An 18,363-nucleotide genomic window follows, 5' to 3' on the forward strand; every position below is an offset into this window, starting at 1 on the left:
TATGTTTGTTTAAAACTTGGACTGGGGGATAATTTTGTGGTTTAGCGTCAATAGTATTGTATTTCTATGGTGATGTAATACAATATAATTATGATTGTCCCTTCAGCATTACAATTATTTGACTTTTGTTAAAACAACATCTTCCTTTTAATGCGGTCTGATTTTTCAAATGATAATTGTGAAAATCTTTATTTAAAGAATTTAAAAACTTTGACAATTATTGATATATTTATGTATTTGACAACAAAAATATTCAAATTATTAATAAATTAGTATTCACAAACAATTATGCATTTGTCATCTTGAATATTTTAGAAAAGTAACCATTATTTTCTGATTATAAACATTAAAAACTAGGTTTATATATTCAAAATGTAGCTGGCTGACATGTTATTTCTTCCATTTTATTTTTAGTGTTATTTAAAAGATATAAGTATTATAGATCAAAATTATATTATCAACCACATCTAAGAAACATATAATAAATTATATTATTTTGTTAGTTTTATTACTTTTTCATTATATTATTAAAATGTTACAAAACCCTTCGTCATATACCATCGTTCTCAGGTATGATCCGTATAATGATTGAGATTTATTTATTGATTCTAGAGCTATCTTTTTTTGATGTGAATTAATATTTTTTTCAATCCAGGGATATTTTTTTTACCTTAAACTGCCTCTGCCATGTTTTTTCATGGTTTAGTTATATTTAGTTATGTTTTTGTTTGTTTTTTTTGATATTTTATATTTTTTTGCTTTGTTTTATGTTTTTTTTTTCGGTTTCTCTATTAAAATCAATTGTGTTGAAAACCTGACAGAAACAATAACATTAAACAAACCCAAAAATTACACGTCAAATTACACCCAAATTACACAACAGACTCATCAGTGGGTAGTTTAATACATTATATAGCATGATTGTATATAAGAAAGTATTTCTGTTTTGTCTCCTCTTTGTCTTACTTTTCTCTTGTGATTCTATTCTATCTCTACTTCTTTACTGCCATTTCTCTCTCCTCTTTACTGCGCTGATATCCTAATGTGTCAACGCCTAAAACCCTACAAAAACAACACACAAACAACAACAACACCCTAATCTTGTGTTACGACATCTGATTGCTGCCAGCATAATAAGACTAGTCTGAGTATTGAAATAATTGCTCCTATCAACTATAATATGCACTGCCTAATACATTAAATCAACATTATGACAGAGATTATCACAACGGAATTTGCGATTTAAGATAGGCAATGGTGGGAGTACTCAAATACTAAAAGTAGAGAAATATTATGGCATCCATAGAATTAACAGAAGTAATTCAACATATTTCTGATATCCACAACGGTACTAGTGTCGTCTGAATCAACACTTCCCTATAATCAAAGATGAATCAGGATACAACCCAAAACATCGTAAATTATATTTCGTAAATAGTACATATGGTCTTTAAGGAAAACCATTAATTGTCAAAGGCTACTTGCAAGGGAGTGTACAAACATTAATTAGGACAGAATACGATTAGCATATATAATTAAAAGATATTGTTAAGATACTATTTTACACGAGTATTAAGAATTGAATTAAGATTTATATATACAGCTCGCTCGTAGCTTAACCAGATCGATCCGAAGCGATTTCATACCACTATACCAATCGATTAATCATTTTTAATGAAAAATGTAAAGCAGTGTGTCAAGGTGGTTCCATCGCATAGGGGTCAGGAAGCACTAACATTGTTTATTCATTTAACTGTCCAACATGCTTTCTGTACTCGGAGATAGTCACTCATTAGTACCCGCCTGATATCCAGTGAAATTTGATACCCCACCCCTACACTTGTTACATATTTGTTGAACTGAATTAACATTAGTGCAACAGAAAGTAGACAGTTTGTACCTTGTACTAGTGTGAATAATAATAAACTGCAACGTCTGATTGTTGTTGTAAGGATTGCAGAAATATTTGATTTAAACGATAAATGTAGTGAAAATGTGAGTCTACTTTGCTGTGTTCCTGAGAAAGAAATATACTGATGATATCTATGATATTTAGTATACTGTGTGAGGGGGATTTCAATCTATAACATGAGTGATATAGATTTACATTTAAGATAATTGTGGCTTGGCTATGCCATTATTTATCAGACCAATTAGACTACTCGCTTCACTGACTGCAGGCACGTGCCATGCCAGAGCGCAGGTAAAGAGAAGGAGAGTAGTGACCTCTTGACCTAGCATCTCAACTAAGTGATCCGCTGGTAAACCATTGTGTGCAATATATAAAAGTTCAAATTTTTTTTTATTAAAAAAAAAAAAAAATCTTCTTTATGTCCTCTGCTAGGGTTCTCAGATTTTCAAGGTCCCCTGCCGTTATGAGACTAATGCTTTGTCCAAGTGTTGTGAGGTTTTTGTTTAGGATCACAGGGAGTGTTGTGATCGGTCTTCCTCTGAAAAGGTTCCCGTGTTTTTGGAAGTATCCCGACATGGCTTGGTTAGCTGGTATGTTTTTGTCCCTGCGTAGTATGTGACCGAAAAGTTGCCATCGTTGTAGTAAAATGTCAAGGGAGATTGGTCTTTGTTTTGTGATCTTATAGAGTGATTCATTTGAGATCTTTTTGGGTATTTGATGTCCAGTACCCTTCTTAGCTGTGTGCGATGGAAGGCATCCAGATGTTCTTCTTCGGATTTGTCAACGCCCAAGTGCCGCAGTTATACAGAAGTACCGGTTTTACAAGAGCACGGTACAGTTTCAGTTTGGTTTTTCTCTTTATTTTGTCACCTCTAATCCATACATTGGTGAGTTTACTGAGTGCGGCGTTTGATAGCTGTTTTCTTCTTTGTACATCCTCGGTGTCTCCAATTAGTGAGCCTACTTTCTTTGTTCTTTTCCATTCCTCTTTGTTCCTCAATATTGTTGTAAATTCGGTTTTATTGGCATTGACTTGGAGGTTATATTTCATGAGGGTATTTTGTATGATGTCTATATTTGCTGGTGTTGATCCAATAAAATCGACATCATCTGCATAGGCGATTTCTCTAGGGATTGCATTCTCAATATGAGTCGTTGGTATTGGAATGACTTTTCGAACTTCTTTCAGAGCGTGTTCTAAGTATATTGTGAACAGAATCGGGCTCAGACTATCTCCTTGGGGGGTCCCGATGTTACTTTCGAACTGCGTCTGTTTTGTGGCCCTGTATATCTTTGGTTGTATCTTTGTGTTGCGGAGGAGAAATCGGATTATTTACATAATATTGTATTTCAATCAAACAAACTTATGCATTTTATTTTGATATGTTAGAAAATTGTACGCATTTTTGTTTTGAAATTATTAAGACATTAAAAATATTATGAGGGTACTTATAATATTACAACGACATGTAGCTGGTTCTTGAAATGATTATTTTTGTAAAACAGGCTTTTTATATTGTTCAGGGTGGGTTACTTTAAAATATTTAATGTCATTATATTGTCATCATTTATATTATTATTATCATCACCATCATCATTATCATCGCCATCATATCATTATTATTATTATTCTTATTAATATTATTATTATTATTATTATTATTATTATTGTTACAAATTAGTCATTGTCATCATCATCGTTTACATTAGGTATGCCACTCTTTCAGATAAAATCAATATTGAAATTTATTTATTGATTCATAGAGCTATTTATTATTTTGATGTAAATTTAATAATCTTTTTTTGAAAATCCAGATGAATCAAGCCATATTATTCATATTATACCTTACACTGCCTTAGGCATGATTTTTTACACATGCCCAGTTTTACGGATTATTGTTTTTTTTTTTTTAATTTATTAAAAAAATTTTTTTGGCTTTGTTTTAATTTTTTTTTTCGTTTTTCGTATTAAAAAAAATTCAAAATGTTGATTTGATCAAACCTGCCTTTGGAGATATAAATAATCCTCATTTTTAAATCTAAACTTTGTCTTTCATGACAGAAGGTTTTCAACCAATTATTTGGCACCCATTTCACACACAGACTCTTAAAGTCATTGTTGGTACTGCCTTGAATACATTATATCAGTCATGTATTGTTATATAAGCATAATATTTTGTTTTTGTCCCCTTTGTCTTACTTTTTCTTGGATGCTTTAATTATAATTCTAGAACTTTTTAGTGCCCATTTTCCTCCTTTTTACTGGTGCTGATATAACCTAAATGTGTTGCAAGCGCCGTAAAACCCTTAAAAAAACAAAAGAAACAAAAAACAAAATATTTGTGGTTGTATGTTTCTATCTGATTGACTGCCAGCATAAGTTAGTATTGTAAATAAGCCCATAAAATTGCGTCCGGGCATCAGACCTGATAATATGTGCACGTCGCCTGGAATACATTCAAAAGTTCAAAATTATGACAGAGATTATACAATTTCTGATTTGCGATTTAGAGGATTACAATGGAATGGCGAGATTATTAAATACTAAAAGTAAGAGGGACACCATATTTATGGTTTCATAGCAATGGTAACAGGAAGTCAAACTGCTCAACAATCTGTCGCTGTGATTATCCACAGACGGCTTGCACTATTGTCTGTCTGATAATTCAACTTTTTATTGTCCGCCTGATAACTCAAATTGTTATGATCCCACGGATACAATCTCAAACAATCGTAAAATTATATTGTATATAGCGCAATATCCACTAAATGTGCTCAAAGCGCTTTACAAGGGGTCCCTGGTCAACAGCAACATTTAACATGTAGGACGGGACATGACACATGTTAGGCGATATTATAATTTTTCGGACAAAGACTACGCTGTTAACGGCCAGGTACTCATTTTACACCCGAGTACGTTGAGATAATGTGAATTAAGAGCCTTTTCCAAGTACTCAACTATGCGCCGAGCGCGAGGCTCGAACCCAGGACCTTCCGATCCGAAAGCGAGTGTCATACCACTAGACCACATAGCCGCACCTTATTATTCAAATGATTCATTACAATAAATAATAATGTTAAAGCACGCCCATATTTGCGTGCAGGGTGGGGTTCCTAACCTCGCATAGTGGGTAGGGAGGCACTTACTGTGTCTCTATCCCTCTATATTATCTGTTTCCCAACATGCTTTCTGTCTTTGTCTTGGGATTATATTACTTGATTTTGTCCTGGCCCTGGCCGGATACCCTAGCTGGGAGGAAAACAAAGTCAAATGTGACCCATCGTCTCAAAATGGTATTATGTCGGAACGAATCAGATGCTTCAAAGGCGAATTAAATGTTAAACTGGTCAGAAATATAAATCGTTGACATTAACACGCTAAAATATGGCATCCATTCTCCTCAATAAAACATACAAACTCAATACAAGACTGATATTTCTAGTTATAAATTCAATTTTCAACATCTTAACCAACCCGACTTAATACCGTTTTGAGACGAACGGTCACAAATGTAGAGTTTTGGGAGATGATATTTTTTGTCTTGTAAATTATTTCTCTGTTATGCGATATAATATTATGTTTTGTTTACATATTATATACTGGCTAAGAACAATACAATACATATAAATATACACGACATTTTTATTCAATAATTTTAAAATCTAATGAAGAAGAAGAAGAAGAAGAAGAATTTATAATTCTAATTAACTGGAAGATATCGGGGATGTGGGTATATTTCGTTGGAAATATTGGAGTAACCTTTGCCAGGCATCTTCCTGGGCGTGGGCGTGTTCTTTCCATTGTCCTCCGTACAGTACCATCACACCTGGCAACATAGAATCGGAAGAGGTGGGGGGAAGGAGCAAAATTATGTAAACGTCATACATTTTTTTTTTTTTGGTATAAAGTAAGTTGATGTGTTGATGGATGGAATTTCCGTTGGTCTCTCATTAATCCTTTCCATGACAGCTTTACGCCCTTGTTCTACAATGAGACCATTTCACATGGGCCCTGTCTGGAGTCCTTTGCTTGAAGGCAGACAAATGAATTTGCTTTTTTGTGAGAGAGGATAAAATAAACAAAAACACGAAATGATCTAATGTGTGACTTTTGAGTCTAAGGTATGACACAGCTCGTGTCCAGGGTGCAAAATTGACTCATTTAAAAATGCTTTTAATTCGCATTTTATCACCATACCCAGGTGTAAATGGAGTACCTGGCCGGTAAATACATTACAGGCTTCATGCCTCCACCAATAAGTGCGTTTGTAGGGTTGGACCCAGGTAAGGTGCTTATATTTGCAGTTCTGATGGCCGAACTCAATTATGGGCTTGATTTAATATTGTGTTAATGGACAATATTTTGCGTTGGTTTGAAAGTATTTCCATTACAACATTGATCACATGACAGTTTGGGTTATCAGACCTGCAAATAAGTACACATCGATCAAGACAAATGAATCCTGATTCTCACCCAAGGTGGGGTTGATGGTACTCCGGATTAGAGGAGCAAAAGGCATCACCAAAAGGTGCCCGGCGCCAGGATAGCTCACAACTTCAAAATTACTTTTCTTCTCCTCTGGACAGGACTCCAGAAGTAATTTATAGTTGTCCTTGATGACGGTAGGATCGTCTTCTGCCACGAAAAGGAGATACTTTGCGTCGCCTTGCCATGCCTGTTGAAAAGGTAAGATATGAGCGGATAGCATAACAATGCATCATTTCATAAGTAAATTTAATTTATCATTGATTTTTTTCCGTATTTTTTTTTTCATGAAAATTACCACATTTAAGGTGGGCGGGATGTGACATAAAGAGGTCTTTAATGTATCCCTTTTACTTTTAACAAAGATCTGGATACGTAAGTACATTTTAATTTTCCCCATTCTCTGGACAAGTTCTTATGGAAGCAAGCCAGACCTTAGCACCCACAGTGGAACCTCAGTAAAACAGATCCGGATATAACAGGCACCTGGTTATAACGGGGTTTTTAAATCCCCGTTTTTCACCCTCCCTCTTTGCCTTTAGTTACATTTACCGGCTATAGCAGGACTTTTAAGAACATAATCGGTTATAACAGGGGCATTAAACCCACTCACTATCTCCAAAATACAATACTGTAGCATACATTAGGTTAGGCCTTGTTCATGAATGCTCTCTCTCTCTCTCTCTCTCTCTCTCTCTCTCTCTCTCTCTCTCTCTCTCTCTCTCTCTCTCTCTCTCTCCCTCTCTATGTTTGGGTGTGCGTGCGCGCACGTATATAGGCTAATTACTAATCTATGTCACATCATTTCATTTGGTGATTTGGGCCGTTTGCTTTATTTTCCTTGAAATTCGGCTATAACAGGACTTAGACTGGTCTCACCATCATTGTTATACAAAGGTTCCACTGCATTTTGCACGCTGATCTAGTAAAACGTGTACTTAACAAAACAAATGTTGCACGAAAATGTTAATCTTTCTCTCACAACAAAGGCAGACTTCTTAACCTGCTATCCCGGAGTCAATCGAAATGCCGGAATCACCATCGTTGGCTATCTCCCCAAATGCATTCCGGGTTGAGCCATCCTGCCTCTCCTACCGGTTCGTCCAAATTTCTTTCATTTATACCACGTGGCCACAAAGAGCGATTGCAAGCGCCTACCTTGCCAGATATTTATGGGTGTCTCGGCTCATTTTGTTCTTTGTGACAAAATAATATAATAATATACATTTTTTTACTTACATACAATTGATAATAAAAAAAAATTTCAACGTACTATCATGTAAACAAGCGAGTGCCATTAATTTTGATGTCATCAAATAACTGACATTGATTCTAAAAAAAGGTCTATAGAGAATCATCTGTCTATTCATGAGTGTATTGGACTCACAGGTATCAGGTTGTTCTTGAAGGGCATTGCTGGGGCCATGATGCATTCTCCGTCCTTGGATATTCCACACTTATCAACCTCAAATCTGAAAGGAAAATTTAAAACCCAATGCTACGGGTTGAATTCATAAATATAAGTATTGAATTGTAAGCTTCAATTTATTAGACGAAGACAGATACTGTTGACGTTTCGAGTTTCCCCTTTATCAACAAAACACGATGAGTGAATGAGGTATCTCATTCAACAGTACAATTTCTTCGTCTAATAAATAAATTGAAGCTCACAATTCAATACGTATGTTTACTTTTTCCTTCAAGCTTCAAGCAGCAATACATTCATTATTGGGTTAAATTCACAACAAAAAACAAATGGCAAACGTAACCTGAAATGATTCAGGCTATTGAACGTTATTAGTTTCAGACATTCTGAATATTTTTTATTGTTAAGAACTAGGACATTGTGGCTATACCAGATATAACGTGTAATCGACACGTACTACTTTCCAGGTCTGGTCACTGAACGCAATTAAGGGCTTGATTTGACATTGTTGTTTGTAATCGACAATATTTTGCGTTGTTTGAGAGCATTTCACTACAACAATGAGCCTATGACAAATTGGCTTGTCTGACATTCAAATAAGTACATATTATAGAGTATATTGAAAAGGTGAATTGTTCTATATATATACATATGTATGATAGAAATTGTTACAGAAATAACAATATTTAATATTGTCATTACCGATGTGAAACTTTCATACAGAATACGGATATTTACATTCTAGAATTACAACTCTATGTGGATATCTTACAAGTCAATTGCTATTTGTTAATGATATTCGAGGAAGAAGAAAAAAAAACCCTTTTTGAAGAAGTCATTGTCATCATTTTACAACCAAGTTTAACATGAGATTTTATAAAGCGTCATATGCACTTATTGGGCTCAAAGTCAAAGCGTATTATTAGTGATCCCGTGCAGGACAAGTATGACAAGACATAATGACCATGAGGCGCTATTTGTTTCGACAAAGATGACAATGTTATCGACTAGGTACTTAACTTACACACCCAAGCACGGTGAGAGGATGTGGGTAAAGTAAAGAGCCTTTTCAAATGACTTATATTTGAAGAACTCAATCTATGAACCAACAGGCCAAAGTCGTGTGCCATGTCACACGACCACGAAGGCGCACAGGTTTTTACTTCCTAGATCAAATCTTTTGCAAATCTTTTAAAGGCTGACAACTTCTTGGAATTGATAGAAACGTGTAGAATGCAAAATTAAATGGTTTCATCGCGCGACGTTTGAAGCAAAGAAAAACTCAACGCTTCTCTCTTAACTAGAATACTCAATAGAATGAGAGACAAAATGTCACAGAAGAGACGAATGAGTAAAGGAGACATCGGCCTGTAACAAAACAACGCTGTCCCCCAATATAGTCAAGCTGACTCCAAATTAAATATGTAGTCCTGATATAGAGTCCAACCCAACTTTCTATAAACTCCTTAAAAAACACTTAGCCGGTAAAAAGCATTCACATTTATACGAAGATTTACGAATATAAAAACGGGCACTGATTCGACAAAGAAAACAAAAAATGGTGCATATTATAGGATTCTTGAACGTGAGTTCCAATCTACAGCGCGACATTGGAATGAGTTCGTCGAAATACAAGAATTTAAGAATCCTTACATTATACAACTTAAACAAGCCCACGCATGATTAGCTTGCTTTGGTTGTCATTTCGTTGTCTGCTATTTTTGGTCTGACTCGAAGTTTTTCCGATTTGACCAACGCGTTTTCAAGATACACAATTCTTTTTAGCAAAACCGGAAGTATGGATATTTCTTGAATGTATGTATTAAAAAGATAAATTTAAGGAGCGGGGTTTCTCTTGTTTATTGCTATTATTGATAAAGTAATAACGAGGTTTGCCATAAATCAAAAGAATATAATAAAGAATAAGCTTACTCTGATGCTTTAATGAGTAACTTCCCCTTATGGTAGAAATCATCTCGAGTTAAGTACGAGCTACCACAGACAGATACAACACACGTGACCTGAGGATTGGAGTTTTTGAAATGGAATATCACTGAAATATTCATTTATGCAGGGGTGTGGCTATATTGGTTGATTTGGTGCCTGGCACCACATCCATCTTTTTAAGGTGGATTACCGCATTAAAAAAATTATAAAACTGAGAAATGGTAAATACCGCCTCTTACTTATTTGAGTAAGTCTTTTCTTGAAACGTTTTTTAAGTTTATTTTGTATTTACAAATATTATAGCATATGTAAGTCATTTTCTGTTTCTGATTCTGGCCCCACCCTATACGGTAAGCATGCTACACCACTGTTATATGGCCTATTTGATTTAGTCCTCTTCAACTTTTTATCTTCATTTGTCCTAGGCTTGGATCATTCAATAAGTACTTGCCAGTAACTGTGTCCTGTATCTCGAGTCCAATTTGAAATGTTTTCTTTTATTATCAATTCCACCGCCCCATGACCATTACAACTTTTCTACTACTACTACTACTACTACTACTACTACTACTACTACTACTACTACTACTACTACTACTACTACTACTACTACTTCTGCTGTTGCTGTTGCTAGTACTACCAATAAAATCAATATCAGTACCACCATCAACACTGTCGCGACTGCTAAAAAAACTTGAAACCCATCACATTGATGTTTTATGTCGTCACGTGATACAATCAGACTTACAAGTCGATTTCATTAAAAACTTCAGTCGACAAGCTCCTAAATTGCAACCATCCAATACCTTCTCTAGGTAAGCCCCCATGCAGCAGGCGAATTCCGCTCCTTTCGAGATGCCCAATACTCCAATGCCATGCGGATAGACCATGGGATGAGACGACAACCAATCAACTGCCTCCTGAAATTGAAGGTGGATATCATTAGATTAATTTAGTCTTGGATCGTGAAACAATTATCACAGTGGCTCAGCGATACGGTCTTTGAAATGTACCAAGTTCGACTACTCTCTCTCTCTCTCTCTCTCTCTCTCTCTCTCTCTCTCTCTCTCTCTCTCTCTCTCTCAAACGGCTCTACAACTGTATTGCATACTATCCTCTTGCAAAATTGTACTGGTATGAAGCATACTTTGTATTTCTTCTGGCACACGGTATAAAAGATCACTGAAAAGTTATAAGAAGTGGCAACGTCTCTACAGTGTTAGAAGTGGTCGTCTTGATTTTACATTGTTGTCATGAAGATTATTTTGCGTTTGTTTGTTTGTTTTTTTGTTTGTTTTTTTTTTGTTGTTGTTGTTGTTTTTTTCTCTTTTTGTTGTTTAAAAAAAATAATAGAATATTTACATTGCTGCATGAATTAGCCCATAGCAAATTGGGTTATCAAACCTGTTAATAATTGTCGGTTTGAGTCCATATCTGTTTTAAAAACTTTTCATTCTACTGGAGACGACATATTAAGCGGAAGTGTATGTGTGTGTGTGGGGGGGGGGGGGGGGGGGGGGGGTAAAATTGTATATTTAAAAAACAACCAAAAAAAAAAAAAACAACAAACAAACAAAAAAACACAACAAAACATGAATACTAGAATCAGTTCTGAAGTCACCTCAAAATAGTCCAAATTGACGTCTGAGAGATCAGTGGGAAGATCTTGGTATTTGAAATAAGCCAACGAGAGCGCTGCAAAACCCCGAGACGCCAAAAGAGCTGCACGAAAGTCAGGGTTGTCTCCCCCTGACCCAAACATGTCAATGATACCTTGAAAGGGGCCACCGCCTGGTCAATAAAGATATATATATATATATATATATATATATATATATATATATATATATATATATATATATATATATATATTAAATTATAGATTCAATTTTTAGAATTTTTTTTAGGTGGTGGGCCACACATATAGATAGCGCATTGTGACACTTTCACTACGCCCAATCGGTGTCTCAAATCTCCAATTAATCTTATCTCGCATTCAACAGACTTCCTTTAAGAAATTAAGGCAATTCTATTTTTTTCCAAGCACTCTTACAATACTAGCCACGTCCTGTAACCAGGTACTCGTTTTGTGCATTTGAGTTAATGTTTATATTACATCATCCTTTTCTTCCCCTTCTCCTCTTCCTGCTCTTCCAACTCCTCCTAATATTCGTCTTTCTTCTTCGCTGTCCTCTTCTTCTTCTTCTCCCACTCCTCATCCCCATCTTCCCCTCCTCCTACTTCTCCCCTCCTAATCTTCTTCATCCTTCTTCTCCTTCCCCCTCCTCCTTCTTCTCTTATTCATTCTTCTCTCCTTCAAAACACAAATCTTCAAATTTATATTACTTAAAATTCCAGCGTGCGCCGTGCCAAAGAGTTTCACACTTACCATGTGGCAGACACAGAGTTCCACGAATTTTCCCAGAACGCACCTCCAGACACGTGACCTGTGAAGGAAATCGACCCCAACGTTCTAACTCAATGTCTGCAAGGCTCTCTAGCCCGGCTTTAGACTCGTAAATATCTTCCAGCTGTAGATGGCCTCTGTATGTCTTCAGATGAATGAACACTGGTCGGTCGATGGATCTCTTCCACAGAGGAGAGATGTGAGGTTGGCCATGAGCTGGTCGTAAACTCCACAACATGCCCATGGGTTCGGTACCTGTTTATCAAATATTAAATATAGTTTATGATAACGAGCTGATGTCAACACTACCACTACAACCCCCATCACCATCATCAACTTCATCACCACCACCACCACCACCACCACCATCATCATCTTCATCATCATCATCATCATCATCATCATCATCATCATCATCAAACATCGACATGGTCTTTGTACCCAGATGGCACTGAGTTCGACCCCCTTCCGCCTTGTCCAATCTCGTTCTGCGGAGCTTCACTGCAGCTATCAACTGGATTATTCCAGCCTTCCTTGGAATTGACCCAAAAGTGCTTCACGTAGTAGAATAATTTCATCCTTAACAACATGTAAACAACGTTTTGAAGAGACTCGCCTGTGTACGTTCCCCCTGTTGAAGGTTGTTCGGCCACCCGAACTTGACCACACTCATCGGTCATGTAGTGGCCACAAGATGCGTAGACTATCTTTTTCTGACCGTGGACGCGTTGGGCATGAAGAGTTATCCTCTCATTTCTTGGAAAGTTGCTCAACTCGATGTTGATTTTCTCGTCAAATAAGGCAACCTGTGGACCATAAATTGTTAGTTCTTCTTGCTGTTGTTTCTTGGGCCAAGATGTGCGATTAAATTATGGTTAGAGAAATTAAGCTACCCGTTTAATCGGCAGGAAGGGAAAAGGAATCTTTAATATATACATATATATATGTTCTTTTTATACAAGGAAAAAGACGGTTTTTATAGGTTTTCTTCTTTTTTTTTTTTTTGGGGGGGGGGGGGGGGGGGGGAGAGATAAGTTTAACTGCGCATGGAGGGGACCCTAATAGCTCAGGTGGTAGAGCACTCGCTGCACACAAAAAAAGGGAATGAGAAGATCCCGGTTGCCGTCGAAAATTGTTTCTGACCCCCTTTTCTACTCTGCAGTGATTGGGTAGGTCTGTTTGATCTGGCCGAAAGTATCTACTTGGTGATAGACTAGCGTCTTATACAAAGGATGGCAAGCAATTGATATTGTCCTTTTCACGCTTTAGTAACCGTGATAAACTCCTACCTCATGGCCATAGTGGCTGTGAAGGACTACAATCAATACATACATACATATTATTCAAGTAGCTATCAGGTAAGGTAAAATAAAAGGCGTAGATAAATGGAAGAAAAGAGAAGTCGATGAGAGTCGAGAGATGGAATTAAAATAGAGAAGTCGTTATTTAGTGCGGCTATGTGGCCTAGTGTTATAACACTCGCTTTCGGATCGGAAGGTCCTGGGTTCGAGCCTCGCGCTCGGCGCATAGTTGAGTCCTTTGAAAAGGCTATTTACTAACATTCTCTCATCGTACTCAGGTGTAATATGAGTACCTGGCCGTTAACAGCATTGCCTTTGTCCGAAAAATTGTAATATCGCCTAACAGGCGTCATGTCCCGTCCAACATGTTAAATGTTACTGTTGACCAGGGACCCCTTGTAAAGCGCTTTGAGCACATTTAGTGGATATTGCGCTATAAAAAGCTCAATTTTTTTCCCCAGAGTCATAGAATCCAGAGTCCGCGATTATCTCAGTTTCTGTGGTGTTAAATGTCATGTAATGTAATGAACGAATTTATAATTGTGTGGCTACGTGGCCTAGTGTTATGACGATACTCGCCTTTGGACCGGAGAAATGTTGAGTCACTGGAAAAGGCTCTTTACTCACATTCTCTCACCGTACTAAGGTTTAAAATGAGTACCTGGTCGTTAATAGCATTTTTTTTTCTGTCGGAAAAAAATTAATATCATTAACAGGTGTCATGTCCCCTCCTACGTGTTAAATATTGCTGTTGACCAGGGGCTCCTTATAACGCGTTTTGAGCACGAAAGTGGATATTGCGCTGTATAAAAATGCTCTTGTGATCGTTAGCAGAGTTCACAAAATGCTCGAATATGTCTGATCTGTTCGCCCACCCCCCCCCCCTCCTCCTCAAGATCTTTATCTTACACCAGTGCCTACTACTTCATTTCTCAATCATTATTTAACAAACTATTCATTCAAATACTGTTTACCCTCGGTTCTGCCCTGATGGCCGGCAAAGTTGATAGCTGGGGTTGCATTCTGAAGATCGTCTATTCTGTGGAAAGACAAATTTACTCCAAGAACTGAGGGCGACAAAACAAAACACATCTATTTTTTGCGTCTTTGTGGGCAATTGATGCTATGCCTATAAGTAAAATCCTCACAACATCCACCAGCCGGATATAACGTACCAACACACAAAAGAACGGAGTTAGCGTCACTCAGGTCTTTGTTATTGTATTTTGCCATCCATGTTTACAAGAAATTATCACTAAATTGTATTAACCAGACTATAAACGTTCAAGGTTACACGTAGTTTTGTGTGTGCTGGTCCCATTATATTTCCGGGTGGCAATGTTGTGATTTTCTTAGTCAAGCACACAGCATCTATTATCTGACAGATATAATTTAGTGATAACGAATCACCAAAATGTCTGTCAAAATAAAAACAAAAAGCTGATTGACGTCAATTTCATTCCTTCTGTTGATATGACACTCGCCCGGGGACTGTGAGCGTAGCCATCGTTAACACATAGCCTGACATTAGAACCCTCTAGGACTGTCAGTTTGACGTCATTTTTTAGGTTTGTGTAGCGTCTAGTGAGTTGTCGTTAGTAGAGCTCATGGAAACAAGTGGTCCCATTCGTTGAACTATTGAGTACAATTCACGATTTGTTTTCTTTTGTGGCAAAAGACTGGCATTTTGACGTCATTTTTTGGTCAGTGTCAGGCTAAAACTTTACGATGGCTACTCTGTGAGTCCCTGGTTCGAGTCCCGTCCTGGATGGTGCAAATTTGAGTCATTGAACAAGGTTATTTATTCCCATTCTCTCACAGTTGTCTTGTGTAAAATGAGTACATGGTCAGTTACAGCCTTGTCTCTGTCGAACATATTTTAAGGCGCCTTACATACGTAATGTTTCGACCTACAGATCATTTATTGGGTGAATGAATTATATTAAACCAAATACGCTTCAACAGTCGTAACGTCACTTCCCTCGTAATGACGCATGGTAACTTAGTAATTTGCTCTAAACTCTCGGAACAATGGCGGACGCCCTTATGAAATACTTCGACAAGCGTAAAAGCGTATCTAGAGGGGAAAAAACATTATAAATCTGATCATGTTTTGATTTTTACACATTCTGATCAGAAGACATATGAAAAGTTCTAGCCAGCATGAAGAATAAAAAGTACAGATTTTCTTTGTTTAGAACCACGATGGCCGGCGTTTCTGGGTGACGTGACATCAGACAACTGAATCCAATTCAGTCCATTGATTGGTGGACCAAAAATAATTAGGACTAACCCACACCAGAGACTGACTCCAACAACCCGGCACTGCCGTCTTCCGGATAACAACGTCGGGCACGGATAAAATACTAAGAATAAAGAGAAGAGACGCTAGACCTCCCCATACCAAGCTCGGAAAAAAAAAAAAAAGCAAAAAAATAAAAATAAAAAATAAAAAAAATAAAAAAAAAACCAAAAAAAAACCCACAGAGGACGTCGGGTGCTTGGTATGGGTAGGTCTAGCGGTTCTTCTCTTTATTCTTAGTATTTTGTCCGTGCCCGACGTCTTTTTCCGGAACACGGTAGAGGAAGGCAGTGCCGGGCCATGGGATTCAGTGTCCGGTGCAGGTTAGCCCTTACAAAGACCTTTCCACACGGCACTGTATCTCAGTGTTGGATGGGGCTTGTTGTTTTCATGAAATTAATGTGTCATATTAGAATAAAGATTAAAAAATCTTGCATTGAGTTGACATCTTATTGGATTCAATAGTCTGATGTCACGCCGCCCAGCAACGGCGAGCAGCTTGGTTCTAAACAAAGAAAGTCGGTACTTTTTATTCTTCGTGCTGGCTAGAACTTTTCATATATGTCTTGTGATCAGAATGTATAAAAGTCAAAACAAGATCATATTTATAATGCTTTTTTTCTCCTCTGGATATACTTTTATGCCCGTCGGAGAAACATTTCATAAGGGCATCCGCCATCATTGTTCCGATAGTTTAGAGCCAGTTACTAAGTTACTATGCGTCATTACGAGGGAAGTGACGTCATGACTGTTGAAGGCTATAACGCCTGAGAGAATCAAACGAAAACAGCATTTCTGATGAATCGTCTCTAAACGGTATTAGGTCGGGGTGACCTGGAGCTTAACCCGTTAACTGTCGTGCTCTGTTAAAAACAAACAAACACGTATTTAAAAATTTGGCCAGAAAAGTCGTCCTTCAAATAAATATTGATAAATTTAACTCTCTCGAGTTCGCCCTCATGGAAAATCGAACAAATTTCTTCGATTTCCCATGTATATGAACTCGAGAGAGTTAATGAGCCTCGCGAAGTCCCAGGATTGAGAAACGTTGCCAATATGGAGGTAATTTAAATCGATCAATATTTGAAGGGCGAGTTTTCTGTCCAAAGTTTTAAATACGTGTCTTTCCAGAGTCCGGCAGTTAACTGGTTAATTATGAAATATAGATAGTTCGAAGTTGACGTCACTCAGGTCTTTGTTATTGTTTTTTGCCACCCGCGTTTATGAGTAATTCTCACTAAACTGTATTAACGTGCCTATAAACGTTCATGGGTACACACAGTTTTGTGTGTTGGTCCGTTATACTTCCGGATGGCAATGTTATGAGCTTCTTAGCCAAGCGCATACTATCTATAGATAGTATGCGCTTGGCTAAGAAGCTCACAACATTGCCATCCGGAAGTGTAAATAACCAACACACAAAACTCTGTGTAACATTAGTTCTTTATAGTCTTGTTAATAGTTTAGTGAGAATTACTCATAAACGCGGATGGCAAAAAAAAACAACAAAAAATAACAATAACAAAGACCCGAGTGACGTCAACTCCATTCTATCTATAGATAGATGCGCTTGGTTAAGGAGCTCACAACATTGCCATCCGGAAGTATAACGGACCAACTCACACATCTCTGTGTAATCATGATCGTCTATAGATAGTATGCAGATGACGTCACTCAGGTCTTTGTTGTTGTTTTTGCCATCCGCGTTTGAGAGTTGTTCTCACAAAACTGTATTAGCCAGACTATAAAAGTTCATGGTTACACAGAGTTTGTGTGTTGGTCCGTTATACTTCCGGATGGCAATGTTGTGAACTCCTTGGCCAAGCGCATACTATCTATAGATAGTTCGAAGATGACGTCACTCAGGTCTTTGTTATTGTTTTTTGCCATCCGCGTTTATGAGTAATGCTCACTGAACTGTATTAACTCGACTATAAACATTCATGGATTCACACAGTTTTGTGTGTTGGTCCGTTATACTTCCGGATGGCAATGTTATGAGCTTCTTAGCCAAGCGCATACTATCTATAGTCAGGTTAATACAGTTTAGTGAGAAGTACTCATAAACGCGGATGGCAAAAAAAAAAAAAACAATAACAAAGACCTGAGTGACGTCAACTTCGAACTATCAATAACTTTAAACCATAACCACCCCCCCCCCAAAAAAAAAAAAAAAAAAAAAAACAAAAAAACAAAAAAAACAAAAAAAAAAACCAAAAACAAAACAAAACAAAAACAAAAAACCAACCAAACAAACAAATTAAAAACTTAAGTGTTGCCGATTCTGATTACTATGACTTTCAACTCGAATTTCTTCCATTTGTTCAATTCCGACATAGCGGGTGGTTGGATGGGAGCATCACCCTTGAATCATATACCTATGATGTTCGCATGGGTGTACGATCCGATAGTGATGTCGTTTCTTCTTCTCTTTACTAGCCTATCCTGCTTCTTTGGTTTGTGATTGTATTTTTGACAGGGGAGATTTTTTTTCCTGTAAATCCTCTGCCTGTTTGTTCTTGGTTATTTATAATTTAGCTTATGATATCTTTAGGTTATGATTTTGATTGACATTTGTACTA

General features: G+C 37.1%; 1 protein-coding gene across 8 annotated transcripts in view; it reads right to left on the minus strand.

Annotated features, from left to right (window-relative positions):
- LOC144971363 (acyl-coenzyme A amino acid N-acyltransferase 1-like) overlaps positions 1 to 18,363 on the minus strand; it is a 32,339-nt gene that overhangs the window by 11,788 nt on the left and 2,188 nt on the right. For 7 of the 8 annotated variants that reach the window (XM_078912200.1, XM_078912157.1, XM_078912173.1 and 4 more), the window contains 9 exons: positions 14,454 to 14,518; positions 12,795 to 12,984; positions 12,161 to 12,433; positions 11,393 to 11,562; positions 10,578 to 10,691; positions 9,757 to 9,845; positions 7,786 to 7,870; positions 6,387 to 6,588; positions 5,374 to 5,739 (listed from right to left, as the gene is read on the minus strand). In XM_078912200.1, coding sequence (XP_078768326.1) covers positions 5,618 to 5,739; positions 6,387 to 6,588; positions 7,786 to 7,870; positions 9,757 to 9,845; positions 10,578 to 10,691; positions 11,393 to 11,562; positions 12,161 to 12,433; positions 12,795 to 12,984; positions 14,454 to 14,501 — 1,293 coding nt within the window. In that variant the 5' untranslated portion in view covers positions 14,502 to 14,518 and the 3' untranslated portion in view covers positions 5,374 to 5,617. Of the gene's footprint in view, positions 1 to 5,373; positions 5,740 to 6,386; positions 6,589 to 7,785; positions 7,871 to 9,756; positions 9,846 to 10,577; positions 10,692 to 11,392; positions 11,563 to 12,160; positions 12,434 to 12,794; positions 12,985 to 14,453; positions 14,519 to 18,363 lie in introns of those variants that run through there. The other variant, XR_013645126.1, reaches the window with a different exon arrangement.

Source organism: Berghia stephanieae, chromosome 1, assembly GCF_034508935.2.
Source record: "Berghia stephanieae isolate SIO BIC M18660-M18661 chromosome 1, UCSD_Bste_1.3, whole genome shotgun sequence".
In the NCBI taxonomy this organism is placed as follows: domain Eukaryota; kingdom Metazoa; phylum Mollusca; class Gastropoda; order Nudibranchia; family Aeolidiidae; genus Berghia; species Berghia stephanieae.